The sequence below is a fragment of the Antechinus flavipes genome, chromosome 1, assembly GCF_016432865.1.
Source record: "Antechinus flavipes isolate AdamAnt ecotype Samford, QLD, Australia chromosome 1, AdamAnt_v2, whole genome shotgun sequence".
Lineage (NCBI taxonomy): Eukaryota > Metazoa > Chordata > Mammalia > Dasyuromorphia > Dasyuridae > Antechinus > Antechinus flavipes.
Genome location: NC_067398.1, coordinates 652,646,311 through 652,666,765, shown reverse-complemented (window position 1 = coordinate 652,666,765; position 20,455 = coordinate 652,646,311). Strand labels below are relative to the sequence as shown.

At 42.7% G+C, this 20,455-nt stretch overlaps 1 protein-coding gene and 1 pseudogene across 3 annotated transcripts in view; one reads left to right on the top strand and one right to left on the bottom strand.

The window, feature by feature from the left end:
* Positions 1–20,455, bottom strand: part of LOC127544676 (ribonucleoside-diphosphate reductase subunit M2-like) — a 681,272-nt pseudogene that overhangs the window by 35,966 nt on the left and 624,851 nt on the right.
* The window catches only part of LOC127544681 (uncharacterized), a 53,008-nt gene that overhangs the window by 23,865 nt on the left and 8,688 nt on the right, over positions 1–20,455 (top strand). Inside the window, exon 3 of one of the 3 annotated variants that reach the window (XR_007949511.1) lies at positions 9,377–12,907. The exons of 1 other annotated variant lie outside the window; for it this stretch is intronic. Coding sequence is in view for 1 of the 2 variants with exons in the window: in XM_051971449.1 (XP_051827409.1) it covers positions 9,377–10,140 (764 nt within the window). In the remaining variant the exon portion in view is untranslated. Of the gene's footprint in view, positions 1–9,376; positions 13,538–20,455 lie in introns of those variants that run through there. One more of the 3 variants, XM_051971449.1, reaches the window with a different exon arrangement.

Here is a 20,455-nt window from a genome sequence, read left to right as displayed (position 1 = left end):
TTTAACATAGCAATTAAACTTTTAGAAATATTCGTACCAAAGTATGGATCACATTTACGACCATTTTCTTTTAACCAAGAAAACTTTTATCTATCAAAAAAACAAGTATTCAATCAATTAACCTAAAAGAAAAAACTTCCCTCAGGTTCCCCACTCAATTTCCTACATGGGGATTCTTTTCAAGATTAAACCCATCAGTTTCCCAATATCAGGTTTCTTCCCAAATCCACCCATTTCCAACTTTCTCTTTCCCTCTGACTACATACTTAAACAATCTCCTTAAAGAACTTTCCTTCCCAGATACTCCTTTGGTAAAGTAGCAGAAGGCAGTGGGGGTGGGTGACTCCTTCCCCCACCTCTTCACCTACTCCCAAAAGTCTTTCTTTCACCTTCCTAACACCATGCGAACCTTTAATTTCCCTTGCAAATCAGTCCTTCCTAAATCACCTGCATTCCTCTTTCCTTTTCCCATCAAAAACCTGTAAGATTCAACCCTATAGTGAATAATAAACCTCCAAAAACCCACACGTCTAGCAGAGCTGGTTTTAAAGTATTAACTTATGTTAACCAATTTCAGAAGGTAACAAACTGAATCAAACTAATACAGCTGTTTTTAAAAGTTTTTTCTTCTACCACATTTCTTCTAACAGCGATTAGCATCTTATCTCTAGAGCTTTTTATTGCCCAGGCCAGGCTAACCTTGAAATTTATTGCTCTTTACTCTAGTAGGCTTTTCCTAAAAAAAATTTAAAATCACAAGCAAATTTTCCTTAATCATTGTTCTTAAAACTTAACAAAGCTTTTAAATCAGCAAAAATAGATTAGGGGCTTTTTCCAGGATTCCCCACCCTCAGAGAGAAGTTTTGTTTCCTTTTTCCCTTATCTCCCTTCTCACAGGCTGCTGCAGTCAGCCAGAGACAGAGAGAGAGAGAGAAAGATTTTTCAAACTTCTTGATATTTTCTAAGCCTGCAACACAGAGGCTGAATTCTTATCTCTTACAAGCTTATTTTAACTTTTAACACAGACACACACAGACAAACATGGAGCTCCAATTTACTATGCACAGTTGCAACGTTGTTTTCCAAACAACAACATAACAGACAAACCACACAGAACATAGAACATATATCACACAGACTACACAGTTATACAGATTCCATGACATTCAAGATTTTTTAAAGCATGAGAACAACAATTTTCTCAATCGTTGACACCCTGTCTGTTTCAGGAGCTGTTCAGTGAACTTGAGTGTTTCGATCTTCTCTTCAGGTTCCAAGGTGTCTTGGTCTCGTAACTGATGATAGAAGATGTGTCTTTTTGTGATCGCAGAATCTACTTGAGATTTAACGAAAGTGGTTAGTTTATTAAAGGCCCAAGGGCCAAAAGAAAGGAGGAGAAGGAGTCCCACAAGAGGGCCGAGAATACTAGGGAGAAGAGTGGATAGCAAGGGGGAAGTGGAGAACCAGTTCTTATGCCAGGATTCATTTTTTTCTCTTTCCTGTTTTCTTTTTTCCAGACTGTCCCTAACTTTTTGTAGGCTGTTTTCAACAAGGCCAAGTTTATCTGAATAAAAGCAGCATTCCTCCTTGAGGGCTGCACAAAGACCTCCTTGTTGTAAGAAGAGAAGGTCTAAGCCTCTTCTGTTTTGCAGGATGACTTCAGCTAAGGATGCTACTGAGTCTTTAAGGTGTTTAAGTCCTGCTTGCAATTCCTGTAAATCCTTATCTATAGCAGCGCTCAATTGGGAATATTGTTTGTCATTTTGTATGAGGGAGGCTATACCCGTCCCCGTTCCTACCTCTCCTAGGCCAAGCAGGACGGTCAGGGTTAATGCAGTAAGGGGTTCCCTCTTGGTCCTAAAATTGCCAGTACTTTTTCTTTCCCAGATATCAAGGAAATCATCAGCCTTGTGTATATTAATATGAGGAAAGAGAAAGACAGAAACGCAGTAATCGCGTTTTTTGATAAAAGATCGGGCATCCAGAAATGTAGTAAGGCCAGCAGAGCAGGCAAAATAAGAGCCGTCAGGAGCGGCCACATATTGCCACATCAGGTTTAGTATAGTGTGGTTGCAAACGCCTTCAAGCTGTTTGGGAGGAAGCATGTTAGGTCCTAGGAGACAAATTCCAATGAATTGATCAAAACTGTTCTGTTAGCCCAGTGGGGTCTTCTATCGAGGACCTCATTTCCTTCTTAAAGGCCCTGACTTCTGTGGTGCTCAGGGGAGCGTTCACAAATCCTATACCTCCCTGGGCCGAAGGAACCTCTCTTAAGGGATATAATTTAGGACTTGGGGTTTTAGTTCCCGGCAAAGGATAATTTCGGATATCTCTTTGAATTTGATCTAATTCCTTCCTTAAAGAGGAGAATGACTCTTTTTGGAGTCCAGGTGGGGTCAATCGAATTAAATCCTCCCGTGCCCTGAGGGGCCCAGGAGGAGCTGATGGGATTAAGTCCTCACCTTCCCTTTCCTAAAACCATGGCTTCTTCTGGGGGTGGGGATAAGTATGGAGGAGGGAGAGATAACAATGGGTCCCATTGCTGGGTCTTTAAAGTTTCCTCCTTCGTGTCCTTTACACTTGGACTCTTACTCAACATTATAGAAGCCCCGGAAAGCCATAGTCCTGCATATAGAACCTCCTCTGGATTAACAGGTTCTTTGTTATTAACACACAAATTCAGTATTTGGCACACCCAATCTTCAAGGGAGCCAAATTTAGGCCAAATAGTGCCTCCACCAATGTCTTTGTCACCCCAGACAAAGCAGCAATACCTATCATCTTTTTCTTGCTTTTTCCTTTATATTTTGGCAGTTTGTTTCAATTACTTAATTTGTTTCCCAAGGGACTATCTACCGATATTCTCTGATCATTTTTCTCATTTCTCTCCGCGAGGGCTGGCTGGGACTGGGCCACACCCATTGAATTTGGACGGAATCTAAATTCCAAAAAACACCCAAACACGCCAATTGTCGCCAATTGACTCCAGTCACCCTAGAAGGCCTAGCCAAGCCTACCTGTCCAGAGACCTAGAGTTTAAGACTCAGGGCCTCACAGCATCCTATGAGCGACAAATCCCCCCAAGCTCAAGACTCGCTTGAGCTGCCAAGAGTCTCCTAGCGAGCTCAAATTAGCCCGGGCATTTGAGCCGCAAGTCAGGGGCCTAGCCCTGCCTTCCATCAACATACAGTGTAAAAGGCCGGTCATCTTTCTCAAAAGGCAAGGTGGGAGTGGCCCCAAGTACTTGGGCGAAGTAAACCTTTAGATAAAGAAACTCTAGCCCCAGGAAATAAAAAGCTTAGCAGCAACCATAGTGTGGCCACAAATTAAAATAGCTACTTAAGGCAGTTTTACTTCTGGTCTATGCAGTCACACCTGAACTCAAAAACTCCCAGCAAATATTAGCTGCAGTCCCAAAGGATTTTATCTTCTACATCAGTTATCATTAATCAAGGACTTCAGATAAAATCTAGTTCAAGAATCACAGTAAAGGGTTTACAGCTTATACAGCTATCTTTCTTATCTAAGTAGACAGTTTTAAATTTAACATTACACAGATCTTGAAGTTCACAAGTAACTGAACCAAACTTCATATAACTTATTGCCCAACAGAGATGACAAATTTTAAGGCATAACTCAGTTACAAATTGCCCAATACCTCTAGAAAACACACCATCTAAGTAGGAAGGTAAACTATCCCATCTTAGTCCCTCAGCATCTCAAATGGGGGAGGGAAAACAGGCAACAACTCTAGAGAACATAGAAAAGCACACGGGAAAGACAGACTTCTTTCCTAAAGGTATTCACCGAATTCTTAAATGGCTTCAGTTTCTCTCATTAACTCATTTCTTGCTGCAGTCAAGGAATGAGGGGAGAAAGGAAATAAAAAGCCATCTTCCAAAGAATTTAATTTGCCTTGACCTGAAATTTTATTCCCCAGCCATCATTCCAAAGGTCTTTCTTGAAGCTGCAACCTGGCCAGGGTTGGAGCCCAGGAAAAAACCCTTTGTTGGCAGGGACATAGAATGCCAATCCAGAAGAGAATAGAACCAGAACCGAGGGTACTAAGAGCAAAAGGTTTTAGGACTAAGAAAATTAGGAGCAAAAGAGTTCCCACCTGTAGGGTTAGGTAGGAAAGTGTGAGACAGACAGACCTAGCCTGGCTTACCTAGATTATCTCTCCATAAGCAGCTAAGAAAGTTTTAAGTAGTGCCCTGAGGCTAAGAAAAAAACCGAGAGCAGTTTAAAATCCCGTCTTTGTAGACAGCCTTGTGAGCATGCGAAAGCGTAATTCTGAGGCTTCTACAGACGCAGGATGACCAAATCAGGGAAACTGAGTCCCGTTTAAATGTATGGGACGAGCACACGTCCTGAGGGCTAGAAGCTGCGGCTTTAAGAGCCAGGTAAAGGTCTGGAAGGGGCGCGGCTCACTTGTCCAAATTGCTAGCAAACTTCTATTTTAAAAGTTGGTGACAATCTTTCCGGAGATTTGAGAAGATTTGGATTGAGTCCCCAATCTCCCCACTGTACAGTAACCCCAAGAAGGGGACAGGATAGGAGCATTTAAACGGCAGGTTGCCAAGCCACACGGGAGAGGTCCGAACCAGGCCTCGAGTTCTACACTCCCCACTCCATGGAAGAAGGGGAAGGAAAGGCCAGAACGAGGATGGGGGAGGAAGAGATGCCATCTTACCCAGCGCAGTGCGTCTTGAATGGCGAGGGCTCCTCTGGCGATTCCACGCTGGAACCTGAAGGCAGGGCAGCTCATCTAAGCCCCCAAATCTTGCTGGGAGAGCAAAACCTGAAGGGAAGACCGCTTACTCCTGTCCAGGGAGTAGCTGCCGTGGGCAGAGACATTCTCTAAACTCACCCCAATTTAGTGACCTTTCTCCTCGTGGCTACAGCCTGACCATTAAAGACTCCATTGCATTTAACAGTGGCGTGGGAGAAGGGCTCAAACACAGCTCCTCTTACGTTTCTCCGGCTATCTCCCCAGAACAGAGCAAAGAGAGCGCTGGCCTGGGACCCCCGAGAAGGGTAAGGTCCCCAGAACGGCCACATGACCACTCTTTGGTCTGGGGTGGTGTTAAAGAGACACTTCCTCTCGTGTCTCAACAGTTCCTGCTGGAGAGCAGGACTATCTGGTGACAGAAAAAAAAGATTAGAAATGCATTGAGATGCAAAGGGCGGGCCTTTCTCTCTCCAAAGGATTTGGACAGAGGGAGATTCTTCAAGCAAAGCATCTGCCCCAGGACAGACTTTAGGGGCAGGGGAGTGTCTAGATCAAAATAGCAGCCCTTTCACCTGAAATGGAAGTAGGGTGAGACGGAACACAGATATTCTCCCCACCACCTTTAGAGATAGAGTGAGACCAAAGAAAGAGCGCAGATTCTTCCCGGAAGAATACTGCCTGAACAGCTCAAAACCCAGATTGGTTCTGAGTGCGCCCCAAATGTTGAGGTCTAGCTTTGGGGTACCTAAACGAAATTAGGGTTAAGGTCTAGTGGCAGGTTTGGGGTATTTCAAGCGAAAAGGATCTATGGACTGCGCAACATATTTTCTTTGGAAAGGGGCCACTGGTCAAACCAGACTGGAGTGTTTTGATCTTGTCCGCCTGCAGGCTGGGCGGACCAGTGGCCCTTATAAAAAATGGTTCTGAAAACCAAGGCCAGCACGGCCAGGGTGTGGCTGTACTTGTAAAGGCTGATTGATACCTTGGTTATTTTTCCCTAATCCTTGTTGAGGGAGAAAACCCTGGCTTAGCATTTGTCTTGTGACTACAGAACTGGGGCTGCACATAAAAATACCCATTTGTGAGAGAATATCTCTTCCCCATAGGTTAATAGGTAGATTAGGAACTATGTAAGGGCGGACAGTGCCCGTATTTCCCTCAGCGTCTTCCCAAGTTATCTGAGGACCCGGGGGTAATTGCCGAACCCTGCCGTTGTTAGAGGCTCCTTCAATGACTTCATTAATTAATGCCCAGAGGGGGAAAACATTTACAACATTCGGCCCTTCTTGTTTTAGCAAATTGTTTAGGTCTCGGCCAACCTTCTGCCATTTCCCGGGGTGTATTTCAGGGCCATTTACAATAAACCAAGGACAGACCTTATCTATGTCTATAAAGAATTTTATAAGGTCCTTCTTTTTTACTTTTATGCCTCTTTCCTTAAGATTTCCTTTAAGATCTTTAAGGAATATTTGTTCTTTATATAAATGCGATCCCATAGTACCGACAGTCGCGAAAACTTACCTCTTCCCTTACGGGGTTCCGTAGAGACCGTGAATTCTCTCGCGGAATGCTCGGGAGCGATCTATTGGGCCGAGGTCCACTTCGAGCCCCACCGTTGGGCGCCAGTTGTCCTGTCCGGCAGGACAGCAACAGTGGGTCATCGAGTGGAGCCGGGGCCGAGGGGGAGCAAAGGCTCTGTAAGACAACAGTCTGTAAAACACGCCGTGTTTGGGAACAGGATCGGAGAGACAGAGAGGCAACTCAAGATTTAAGATGGTGAATGTCTCTGTTTAATGAATGAAGAGGGTTTAATTAAATATGATTTCGGAGTGGGGGGTTACAATGAGAAGAATGTCGGACCATAGGTGTGGCAGAAATCCTAGAGTATACTGTTATCTAAATCTTGGGCGGAGATGACACATTATCTAATCTCAGGAATTTAGGGTGTTTGCTACTCTTCTTAGCTCTTTGTCTCCTGCCTCCAAAGACATGGTCTCTGTCAGTGTTCAAGGACATGGTCTCTGGCAACCCGCCACAGCAAACCAATGAACTTTACAGGTTCTGCTTTCTACTGACAGACACTTTGCCTACAAGGTTCCATCCTCTTGTTTTTCTATTGACATAGAAGGGAGTTTCTCAGTTGCTGCCTTTGGGTTACTTTGAATGATGAGGAGAGAGGAAAGAAGGGATGGAGAAAGGGGGAAACAGGGAAAGGGACCTTTACGAATGGATCAAACTGGATAAAATGGGGAAAAAAAGGATTTTTATCAATTGTGTTGAGGCTGGCTCTACTGTAAAAACACATAGGATGATGAAAGGCAATAGCTGGCTGTGCCCAGTGAGCTGTCCGGGCTTTCTTGTACTGCTTGCTGCTCCTTTAGCTGGGAAGACGGGGTAGTTATTGGAACCAAAGCTTAGTGTTAATTTGTTGACATTTTCTTCCCTCAGGAATTCCCTCGGCTTCAGCATGGGGAAGAGAAATCGAATATTGCCCCACGGTGAGAATCAATTAATCAACAAACATGTAGTCATACTTGTTCTTTTATCAGTCACTATATTAAAGGAGGAAGAGACACCCCAAAATTCATTCTAAGAGGAAAGGCCAAAAGCTCACAAACAAGAATCTGCCAGATCAATCTAGAGGATAGAAAAGTAATGTGTCAAGGCATGATCCTAATGGAACAATCAGGTTAACAGAAGAGGTTAGGAGACAGGGGAACAGGGTGAACTGGTTGCTAGCTCCGTGAGGGAAGAAAAGAAGACCTCTGCGGAAAAAAAACCAGGTTGAGGAAGGAATTCAAAGATGCCTAACTCGATGGCTCCTATGTGGGCTAAGCAAAGGGAAGAGTGGTGGCTGCCTGAGCCGGCACACCTGGTGGACAGAAAAGGGAATTTCAGAAGAGGGCAGAGAGTGCAGGACAAAGAACAGGTTCTGTTTTGGACACTTGGAGCTTCTGGTGCAGTTGGGCAAATGGGACAAAATGTTCAAGAGAGATGATGTGGGAATTTGGCAAGAGAGCTCAAGTGAGAGACTGAAGCAGGTTCAATCCACCTGGGAGTGGTTAAGCTTGATGTGATAACATTGCGACCTAGGAGGATGCTTTCAACTGCTTAGGACATGATCAATATTCTGAGAGGTAAAAGGAGTATCCATAGTCAGAGGGTAAGGGGTATGAGTGGAATAAGAGGGGATAATATCTTTTTTAAAAATGATGGAAAGGCCTGCTATAGGAATGTACAGGAAGAGGGGAAAAGAGAAGTGAATGGTGTAAATGATCTACCATAAGAAAGAGAGGCTAGAAAAAAGTTTTCTCATCGATTGGAAGAGGGAGAGGAGAAGTTGGTTGAGTGAACCTTATTCTTAGTGGTATTGGTTCAAATAGGAGGTACCATAAATACTGAATAGGGACATGGAACTCTATCTTAGCCTGCAGGAAAATAGGAGGGGAATGGAATATGGGAAGGGGAAGATGATAAAAGAACAGATCATTTTGGGCAAGTCATTGATCAGTAATGAAACACTTTTGAGGAAAGAGACTGAAAAGAAAGAGAATAAATGGGGGGAAATACAATGATCAACGGTAAACGGAAAAACCATTTTTGAAACCCATTTCTCTGATGAAATATCATTGTTCTCTGGGAAATGATGAGCAGAATGTCTTCAGGGGGGAAAAAAACCCTGCAAAGTCTTCCTTGAAGAAGGTAAAATATGCCCTATATGAAGTGACAGCAATGTTCTGGGCTGACCATTTGAAAATGATTTGGTTTTTCCCAGTAGCACAATCATCTACAACTCCTCTGAAGGACTTAGACAAACAAAAAATCCTATCGATTCACAGATTAGGAATAATTATATCTGAATACAGATAGAAGCATTCTCTATTTCTCTTTTGATGGCTCTACTTTTCACTTAATTTTTCTTGAGGTGTTTATTTTTCATTAAGGTGGGAGATGTATGTTTTTATTCACAACTTTGATGGAAAAGTTTGCCTAGTTTGAAATGTGGTTTCTTAATTGTGGGTGGGAATCCGGGAAAGAAGCTAGAAAGCAAAAATCTTAAAAACAAATGTAAAAGGAAAAAAATGTGAATGGAACTAGGGGACAATATTTAAGAAATTCAATAAAAAGGCAAAAGTATCTTCCCTTTTCTACTTTGGAAGTTCTAAGAGTAATTTTGCATTTTAATTAGTAAAACTCAACTGACTGAGAATGTGAGAAATGACAGTGCAGAGTTTAGAAAAGTGAGAAAGGGGGAAGAATGAATGGAGGCCAGAGTCAATCCACATTATCTGCTGTGGGCCAAGCTCCACAGTAAGCACTGGGGGGATGCAAAGAATGGCCCAAGCCGGGCTCTGGTCCGGAGGAGCTCCCAGTCTAAGGCGGTGAGCCACTACAAACAACTGTACAAAGAAGAGGGTTACCAGAAAAATAGGAAGTAATGAAGTTGTCTCTTGGGCTTCCTCCAAGTATGTGAACGAGGGAGAGCATATGCAAGAGCACACTGACAAGGGTCCGGTTGTCCTCCAAAGGCCAGGGATCCCTGGGGGTAAATCATAAACCGTGAGCCGCTCCTATCTTTCCCCCGCCCAGGTCTGCTTGCCGATTCCTTCCCCTTTGTTCATATGGTCCCTTCTTCATTCACAGACTTGGTCCCGGAGGAGAAGAGCTTTTTCCAGAAGGCCAAATCCCTTTTCCCAGGTCCCCCTCATCGGGTTACTCCCTGCTCCTCAAGCAGTGATGAGCAAGTGCTGGATGTGGAGGGCCAGAACGGCATCCCGGCTGCCGCCTCAGCAAGGCAGGAGGAGGAGGTAGCGGGCCCATCCTGGGGGCCAAGTTCAGCTTTGGCGGCTCCTTCTAGTTCGCTGGAAGTTCCCCTGGTTCTGGAGGAACTATTCCCTCCTGGTTGGCCCAGGGGCCCTGAGAAAGCCATGCAGGCCTGGGCTGACAAGAGCGACAGGGACACAAGATCCGAGACATCCTCCTCCGAGATCACCTCGGAATCCTCCTCCGCATGGGACCAAGGGGACGAGTCTGAAGCCGAGGAAGAAGAAACGCGAGTCATCTCGATCAAAAAGACCTTTGGTGATCCAAGCAGCAAGAAAGTGCATCCAGCCCCTCCCACAGAATGCACCACGTGCCAGGAAATGCTCTACGAGCCCTCCTTTAATTGGCCCCTAGGCAAAGATGCTCAAGGCCAACAAGAGAGCCCAGCCTCTTCCCCCGCCAAAGGCAGGCAAGGGTTCTGGAAAAGGAGAGGCAAAGTCCAGCCAGCCTTGGAGGCCAAGTCTAAAACAACTCCGAGGACGGACCGCGAGCAATCCTCTTCAAGCACCCAGAGACAAGGCCCAGAGACAAACCGAGGTCACTTTCCAAACTTTTGGAGAAACTTATTCTCTGGAGGACGGTAGGGAGGGCTTGGAGCCTAGACTCCAGTTCCAGCTCTCCCCGTTTCCCCCTCCCCCCCAAAGAGAAGAAATGTGTGAAGGGACCCCTTTCAATCAAAGATTCGAGGTAGCACAGGGGTCCTCCAGACCAACCAAAAAAGTGAAGAAAGCCTCTGGGTAAGACGTGAACGTGTCTGAAGTGGCAACATGTGGGGGCTAAATCCACAGAAGAAGTGGGGACTCCTGGTCTAGCTGGGAGGGGCTGGAGCCTCAGCAGAAGCACAGAGTGTTTTATCTCCCAAACTCTCTGAGAGTCAAGTTGAAGTCTGAGAGCTGGAGGCCTGAGTGAAGCTGGCCTGAGTGGGATGGCAGCGGGGCCCAGCGGTGCCACTGACTACCTGAAGACCTGGCCCTGGAAAGAAGGAACCAGCCGGCAGTGGGTACAGGGCCAGTGGGGCAGGGATGCAGCTGGCTGCCACGATTTGCAGGAGAGGGGACCTCTTGCTTTAGGGGTTCCTGGTCAGAGATTTTGGGCTTCCTGCTCAAAAGGAAACATTGAACGGAAGCTTGAGGAACTTTGTCACACACCACAATTAGAGGTGCTTAACATTCTTTGTTACAAAATTGCACTTGCAAAGAAGCCTCCCACCATTCAGATATATAGTGGGAACAAGAAAAAGGAGAATTCATCTTCAGAGGTGGACATTGAAGCAAAAAAGTTTTTACCCTCAAAAGAAATGTGCAATTGCTGCAAACAAAAAGGAAATAAATAGAACTACTCAAAAAAGAATGTAAAAATCAAAGGAAATTGAGGAAAATGTAACCAAAAAAAAAAAAATCACTCCAAAGAAGAACAAAATCATATGGGAAAAAAAAATGGAAACAAGTCTGCAACCCAGGATAGGAATCTCAAGATGAAAATAATGCTTTGAAAAATTTAGATCAGCAAAGGGATGCCAGGGAAATGCAGAAAATCAAGAAATAATCAAACAAATTGGCAATATTGGAAATAAATAGAACAATGTGAAAGCTAAAAGACAGATCTGGAGAACAGATTAGAAGAAAATAGAAAAGCATAGAAATTGACTCCCGGAAAAGTGTGACCATAAAAAGAAACTTCCAAGAAGGAACCAGCCCCCAATGGGTACAGAGGCAGTGGGGCAGGGTTGCAGCTGGCTATCAGTATTTGCAGGAGAGGGAAACCCTTGCTCTGGGGTTCCTGTTTTGGGGGTTTGGGAGTTACTGGTCACAAGGAAACACTGAAGGGAAGCTTGAGGAACCTTCCCCACACACCACAGAGGTACTCAATCTCTTTTCTCAAAAATGTATCTGCAAAGAAGCATCCCACCATTGAAATATATTATGGGAACAGGGAAAAGGAGAGTTCATTTTCAGACACTTAAGTAAAAAAGCTTTTACCCCAAAGAGTAATGTGCAATGGCTGTAACCCTTAAGAAAATATGTAGAACTTAAAAAAGAATTTAAAATCAAGTGGAATGGACGGAAATGTAACCAAAAACAAACCTGTCAAAAAAAAAAAAAAAACCCAACCCCTCAAAAAGCTTATGGGAAAAAAAGGAAACCAACTTGCAATGAGGAAAGGAGTCTCAAAATGAAAATAATTCTTTGAAAAATGAAGATTGGCGATGGGAAGCCAGGGAATTGCAGAAAAATCAAGAAATAACAAAGCAAATTGGAAATAAATAGAATGTGGGGAAAAATCTGAACAGAAACGAGTGCAAGGGATAATGTGGTAAAAAAATTACCCAGGCATGGATTCTGTCAATATAAAGTAATTATTAAATAAAATTTAAAAAAAAAAGGAAATAAATAGAATGTGAAACATAAAAGATCTGGAGAACAGATTAGAATAGAATAAAAGTGTAGAACTAGACTATGTGCAAAGTGTGATCCAAAACAGAACCTTCCAAGAAGGAACCAATGAGTCCAGATACAGTGGGCCATGGATGCAGTTGGCTGCCAGTCCTTGCAGGAGAGGCGAGAGCTTGCTTTGGGGTTCCTGGTCAGAGAGTTTGGGGTTCCCGGTCAGAGGGAAACACTGAAGAGAAACTTGAGGAACTTTTGCCCCACACCACAATTAGATGTACTAAACCTCTTTTTGAAAAAATGCATCAGCAAAGAAGAATCCCACCATTGAAATGTATTATGGGAACAGGGAAAAGGAGAATTCATCTTCAGAGGTGGACACTTAAGTCAAAAAATTTTTACCCCAAAGAGAAATGTGCAATTGCTGCAAACCAAGAGAAAATATGTAGAACTACTCAAAAAAGAATTTACAAATGAAATGAAATTGTGGAAAATGTAACCAAAAAAAAAAATCCAAGAAAAACCAAAAGCATATGGGAAAAAAAGGAAACCAACTTGCAAAGGAGGAAAGGAATCTCAAGAAAAAATAATTCTTTGTAAAATGAAGATTGGCAATGGGAATCCAGGCAAATGCAGAAAAATCAAGAAATAAAACAAATTGGAAATATTGGAAATAAATAGAACAATGTGAAACATAAAAGATCTGGAGAAGAGATTAGAATAAAATAGAACGATGTAGAACTGGACTACCTGAAAAGTGGGACCAAAAAACGAACCTTCGAAGAAGGAACCAGTCCCCAGTGGGTACAGAGGCAGTGGGCCAGGGATGCAGCTGGCTACCAGTCCTTGCAGGAGAGGGGAGCTCTTGCTTTGGGCTTCCTATTTTTGGAGTTTGGGGATTACTGGTCAGAGGGAAACACTGAAGGGAAACTTGAGGAACCTTCCTCTCACACTACAGTTAGAGGTGCTTAATCTCTTTATAAAAAAATGCATCTGCAAAGATGAATCCCACCATTGAAATATATTACGGGAACAGGGAAAATGAGAGTTTATCTTCAGAGGAGGCCATTTCAGTAAAAAAGCTTTTACCCCAAAGAGTAATGTGCAATGGCTGCAACCCCAAAGAAAATGTGTAGAAGAACTCAAAAAAAGAATTAAAAAAATCAAATCAAATTGAGGAAAATGTAACCAAAAAAAATCTCTCCAAGAAAAACCAAAAGCATATGGGGAAAAAAAAGGAAACCAACTTGCCAAGGAGGAAAGGAGTCCCGAGATGAAAAGAATTCTTTGAAAACTGAAGATTGGTAATGGGAAGCCAGGGAAATGCAGAACAATCAAGAAATAACAAGACCAATTGTAAACATTGGAAACAAATAGAAGAATGTGAAACATAAAAGACAGATCTGGAGAACATATTAGAATATTAGTAGAATAGAAAAATGAATAACTTGATTACTGAAAAGTATGACCAAAAATAGAACCTTGCAAGAAATAATTTGGGAATATTGTCCTGGAATGATAAATGAGAAAATGTAGAAATAGGAAAAAAAAAATCCCCATTTTCAACCACTTCAACGAAATCCATTGTGGAAAAGACATAGGAATAATAGTGCCAAATTTCAAAAACCCTCAGATGAAAGGGAAAATTTTGGAAGAAAGAAATTCAAATATGAATGTGTTAAAAATGGAATTGAACAAGACACGTCAGCAGCTCAGGAAAAGACTGGAAAGATATCCACCGAGGGCTGATTGTGAGGGGAGGCAGGAGATAGGGCAGGAAGGAAGGAGAAAGAACAGGCAGCATGGAGGGAGGGAGGGAGGAAGGGAAGACAGAGGGAAAAGATTGAGATAAAAGGGGAGGGAGGAAAACGAGAGAAGAGTTCAGAAGAGATCTTCCATTGGAAAGATTTCATCTAGTATTTTAAAATTTGTTTTCAATCTTGAAATTTGTATTTTTCCAAATCGTTTTCAACATTCATTGTTGTCAAACTTTGTTGCCAATGTTTCTCTTTCACTCCCTTAATCTCATGTTCTCCAGACAGCAAGTGACCAAAATGAAATCATTACAATTCTTTTACCCATTTAACCACATTTCTCAGGTTGTGGAAGAAAAAATCCGATCCCAAGGCAAAAAACCAGCACAAAGGAAAGAAGCAGGAATCTGTGTGCGACGCCCCCCGGCTCAAAGGGGCTAGTTGGAGGCATCTCCAGATGCCCACAGAAAGCATGGATTCAGTCCTTGCAAGGAAAGGTGCCAGCACCCCAAGGGAGCAGCCTGGTGTGGGGCCCCAGGTGGGAAAGAGGGAATGGCTTAACTAGCAAAAGGCTCGGGTTCATTGGATGGACCAAAAAGGAAGCAACCACTGACCAATGACCAGCAAGGCTGTCTAGGTTGTTTGGGTCATATGAACTGCCTGAAATTTTGGCCTAGGATCTGATTTTTCTCCCCTACTGACCTTTACAAACAGGGATCATGTGACTGCCTGAAATTTAGAGCTAGGCTCTGACTTTTCTGTCCTACAATCCTCTGAGAATAGGGATCGTGTGATGTCCTGAAACAAAAACCTAAGGTCCTAGATAGAGCCTCTGAGACCTTGCCCTGGTCCCCCACAGTCCCTTTTTCACGCCACCTCACATCAGTCCCGATGCATTTCTTCCACTAGGACATCCTTGCTAGCAAGGCCTTCAGGCTGGTCCCTCTCCTCAGTACTAACTGTAACCCGCCACCTACCATTGGCCCTTTCTAGAAAGGGCCAACAGCCTCACACGGGTGGAAGATTTCCAGAACCGCTTTAGCGAAGCAATCTTGGTCCATTCTAGTGCTTGAGTCCTCCAGCAAGCGGGCCAGAGGATAATGCTGCTTCAAGCAATGAGCAGCAATGGGAGACCCTGCTTCCACCAGCTCGCACCCTCCGACTGGGAAGCCCTGTCGTCACAGAGCCTCAACTGCCACCCGGCAGCCAGTGGTATCCATGGAACTCGAGCACTGTCCAGGCCCAAGGCCTTCGGGCCATTCTCCCATTCTTCTCCCCTCAAGCAGTCCAGACCCACATTCGTTTGAGACAAAGGGACAAAGGTCTCATCTTCTGGAGCTGCTTCAGCTGAAAAGGGCTGAAGAGCTGGCGGGGCCTATTGCGGTCCAGAGTGAGGACGGGAGACACGTGACTTGCAGGCGGTGTCAGCAGCAGGGGGCTGCCGAGTGTCGGAATCGGGGATCCCGGATTTGACCAACTAGTTGGAATTCCATGGCTTACACTCCGGAAGAAACAACTCTCAAGTCGATGAAACATGCAAGAGTCCAATATGAGCAAAAAAGGAGAAACAAATTGGGGTCAGAATGGGGGTCACTAGGGAGAGGAACTGGGGACCACACGGAGAGGACGACGGAGAGGGGAAGATAGTTATCATGGATGTCTCTCATCCAGCTTTTCCAGAATAAATTTCTAAGAACTTTCCCCCCCAATTTGTGCTTTTATTTCCTCAAAGGGGAACAGTGTGGCCTCCTGGAAGCATGATCTCCTTTAGCAACAATTCTAGAGACGTTTTCACTCTTCTAAGGGAAGGCTTTGAAAAGAGTTTTGAAGCCCCTGCCTGGGGCCCCTGTGTACAATCCATCTGGCAATCCTTCCCTAAGAATGTACTCCTCTTCCAGATAGGCTTCAGAATGGGCCTTTAATGAGCCTTCAGAATTGTCTGGGAGCTCAATGAGGGAGTGTAGGAGTCGGGACTTGGGGACTTAAAGGTGCCCCTGTCAGGGGCATATAGGAAGCAGCACGGGACTGTATATGATGAAAACTAACAGAAAAGTCCAGGAAGAGCTTGCACTCATGGTCCCTTCTCCCCTAGATGGCAGGCAATCCAATATATATTAGACATGTGAAAATATGATGCCTAAGGCAATATATGTAAGCTTACAAGTATTTTGCTGCACAAGAAAAATCAGATCCGGAACCAAAACTCTGAAAATGCAAGCGAACCAAATAATGAAAATATTATGTTGTGATCCAGACTCAATTCCCACAGTCTTCTCTCTGGGTGTAGATGGCTCTCTTCATCCCCAAATCATCTTTTATTTTTTTATTTTTTTTTTTCTGGAACTTGTTTCTTTTAAATGAGTTTTCTTTTTTTTTTTATTTTTTTTTATTATTATTATTTATTTTTTTTTATTTAATAATTACATTATATTGACACTCGTTTCTGCTCCAATTTTTTTCCCCCTCCCTCCCTCCACCCCCTCCCCTAGATGGCAAGCAGTCCTTTATATGTTGGATATGTTGCAGTATATCCTAGATACAATATATGTTTGCAGAACCGAACAGTTCTCTTGTTGCGTAGGGAGAATTGGATTCAGAAGGTATAAATAATCCGGGAAGAAAACAAAAATGCAGATAGTTTACATTCGTTTCCCAGTGTTCTTTCTTTGGGTGTAGCTGCTTTTGTCCGTCATTTATCAATTGAAACTCAGGTCTCTTTGTCAAAGAAATCCACTTCCATCAAAATATGTCCTCATACAATATCGTTGTCGAAGTGTATAATGATCTCCTGGTTCTGCTCATTTCACTTAGCATCAGTTCATGTAAGTCTCACCAGTCCTCTCTGTATTCATCCTGCTGGTCATTTCTTACAGAACAATAATATTCCATAACATTCATATACCACAATTTACCCAGCCATTCTCCAATTGATGGGCATCCATTCATTTTCCAGTTTCTAGCCACTACAAACAGGGCTGCTACAAACATTTTGGCACATACAGGTCCCTTTCCCTTCTTTAGTATTTCTTTGGAATATAAGCCCAATAGAAACACTGCTGGATCAAAGGGTATGCACAATTTGATAATTTTTTGGGCATAATTCCAGATTGCTCTCCAGAATGGTTGGATTCGTTCACAACTCCACCAACAATGCATTAGTGTCCCAGTTTTCCCGCATCCCCTCCAACATTCATCATTATTTTTTCCTGTCATCTTAGCCAATCTGACAGGTGTGTAGTGGTATCTCAGAGTTGTCTTAATTTGCATTTCTCTGATCAGTAATGATTTGGAACACTCTTTCATATGAGTGGTAATAGTTTCAATCTCATCCTCTGAAAATTGTCTGTTCATATCCTTTGAAATCATCTCCTTTTAAAAGAAAGCCACGTCCATCAGTATGGAGTGCTGTATCATCTTATTGTTGCCACGTACAATGACCTCATCGTCCTGCTCATTTCATTTAGCATCAGGTCATGTACGTCTCTCCAGGCCCCTCTAAAATCAGCCCCCTGAGAGTTTCTTTTAGAAAAATAATATTCCCTAACATTCATACACCCTAGTTTATTCAGCCATTCTCCAAATGATGGGCATCCATTCAGGTTCCAGTTTCTTGCCACTGCAAAAAGGGCTGCCACAAACATTTTGGCACATGTGGGCCCCTTTCCCTCCTTTAAGATCTCTTTGGGATATAAGCTCCATAGAAACCCTGCTGTATCCAAGGGGATACACATGTTGGTAGCCCGTTGGCTACCTGCCAGACTCTCCCCCTTCCCATTTGAAATAGACCTGTTCTGAAGTTCTCCAGAAACCTAAAGACGAAGAGACTGGAACTCTACATACAGAACCAAGCATTTTCCCAACCCGACAAGTGTACAAAACAGGGACAGAAGTCTCCTTCCCTATCCCATCCATGTATCTGGGGCCAAATCCTCCCCACAAAATCTACCCATGGACAACCCCAAGGCCACTGGCCTCCCCTGGGTCAGCCCCCCAGGACACTCTGCCTCGTGCTGTCCTTGACCTAACCCTATGCCATGTGGTGTCACTGCTATCGCCACTAAGATTTCCAAAGCCATCTCTCCTCCTTAGAGCTAACTTTCTTAGGATGTTAAGTCCCTTTCAGGATTGTGCCTGACGGCTAAAGTCATGCCCCAAACTCGAGTTTTCTTTCTCCTGGCAAATGGCAAGATCCAGTAAAGAATGACCCTTTCTTTCCATCATTATTAAAACCCCTTTCTATGTTCTCCGACTCCATCTCTTAACTACCATTCTTGGCGTCCCTTCTGTTTCTCAATTTTTGGGTCTTGAAGCTACCTTTTGATACCAGCCAAAACATTCTGCTATTGTCTATCCCTCACATCTCCTGTCTCCCTCTCTCTTTTTCCCTCTTTCTACCATGCTGTCTCTTTCTTCCTATCAACCTATCACACATCAATAATCCTTTACAATTTTAGGTTTTAGTATTATGACAGTAACCCTATTTGATGAACAATTTCACAATTTCCATCAATCATAGCTGAAGAAACACAACATAGCTTTTCACAAAAATGGAGAGATGTCTCATTTAATTTATAGCCATTTCTAATTTCAACATACACACCAATTAAGACAAGTTTTTTCTTTAAATCAGTATTTTACCTTGGAGTATTCTTACAAGATGTTCCATTCAAACAATCAATTGCTTTTGTAAACTAATCTTTTTTGTCCCTTCTTTTTCAAACCATTCTTATTCATAATATATCTAATATCTAAATAACTGTGGTGTTATTTCAAAATTTATTTCATAAATTTCATAAAACTTATACAAATGTCTAGGCAAAGTGATGAAATTTTAAAGCATAGATCAAAATTTTTACAAATTACCCAATAAACATTTAAAAAGCCACATATTCCATCTAGTTAGGGGATTTAACATGTGATCTATTAAGGTAAGTTACCAGAACTTTGTTTTATTCACCTATTTTTTTTTACCACAAAATCATATCGAATACAGATTTAAATTTTCCGTAATGTTTCAATGTCTGCACACAAATTTCGAAGATTTTGTGATGAAAGTAAACAAATGCACGATTCTAGCACATACCAGAGATTAGTGATTGTCTCATGCAACCCTAATAGAGATTCATCATCTAAAATTTAAAAATCATCTTGATATCTGAGGAGATAGCCTTAAGTACAACATTCCAGATATAAAAGCCAATCACTAGACATTATTCCTACTTAACAAAGCTGTAGATTATCATTCAAGTCATCCTTCACTGGGATCTTTGTAACTGCAACTAGTTATTGGTCAGGATAATAAGCTTAGTCACAAGATACTTTCAAGAAGCCTAACAAAACTTATAGAATTCCAGAAAATGAGTCCTCTTCCCTTTCCGGTTACTTTGTTTGACTGATCCCTTCTTTCTTTGTTCTCTTTCACCTGTCCCAATTGAGAGCTGCATACTCTCAGGTCTCCAGGCTTTAAAGTGCAAACCTGACCCAGATCCGTCTTGGGGGTGTGTGGGTTTTTGTTTTTTGTTTTTGTTTTTTCAGATACAAACTTTTAGTTTAGAGAAAATTGTCCACTTGATCAAGCCCTTTTTCCATCTTATTTTCGAGTTGATTTGTAGGACTATTAGGAGAATTATTAGAGAGCCTGAAATGAACCCTTTCACAACAAAGCTAGCAGTGCCTTGGCAAATTGGCTAAGTCAAATCCACAAGATGATTTCAAGAGAGGCAGACTTTCTATCCAAGGTGTGAGAGGAAGTTTGGTGACCAGCAGGGTGGTAGCAGACAAGCCTGGAGAGACTTGTAGGAAAAGGTGCTAAGTGAAGTGAGCAGAAGCAGGAGATCACTGTACATGGCAACACAAGATTGTAGGAGGACCACATGTGATGGAAGTGGCTCTCTTCAACAATGAGGGGATTCAGGCCTATGCCAATGATCTTGTGATGATGAGCGTTATCTTACCCAGGGAGAGGACTGTGGGAACTGAGCGTAGATGACAATATAGGCTTTTCACACTTTTTCATCTGATTTGCTTGAATTCTTTCCTTCCCAGTTTGTTTTACTTTTTGATCTCCTTTTTCTTGTGCAGCAATGTAATTGTATAAATTGGCAGGCCTCTTTTGGAAGGAACATGTATTTTAGCCATGTTGAGCACATATTGGATTGCATGCTACCTAGGTGAGGGGGGGAAGGTGGGAATAATTGGAATGCAGGGTTTTTCAAGGATCAATGTGGAAAAAAATGATCCTTGTTTATGTTTTAGAAATAAAAAACTTCAATAAAAATAAATGAAAGGAAGATTGACAACAGGGAATGAACGGAGGTAAAGAATATTAGGGAAGATAGAGAAGAGGAGAAGGAGGTAAAAGTCAGTTCTGTTGTCCTGACAATAAAGACAGCCCAATATCAGTTTTGGACTTGAACCAGAGAGAGAAAAGAAACGAAAGCTGAATCAAAGAAGTTTTACAAAGAAGAATATCATATCCCCCTTCTCTCTGCACGTCAGATACAAATGTAGTTTTGTTTTTTCCTTTTTCATGGACAGTCAGACAAAGACAATGATTGAAAAAGTTAAATGTTGAGAGCTCTTTTGAATCTTTGGTAAAGATACACTCTCGGTGGAAGATGACAATGTATGTAATGAGAATCAGGGGGAAATAAAGTTTGAAACCCAATACAGGCAGAGGGGCATAGGTTGATGAAACTATGTAACCAACAAGGTTCCTGTTTCTACACATCTATTCCAGCCTTCCAATGACAGAGGAG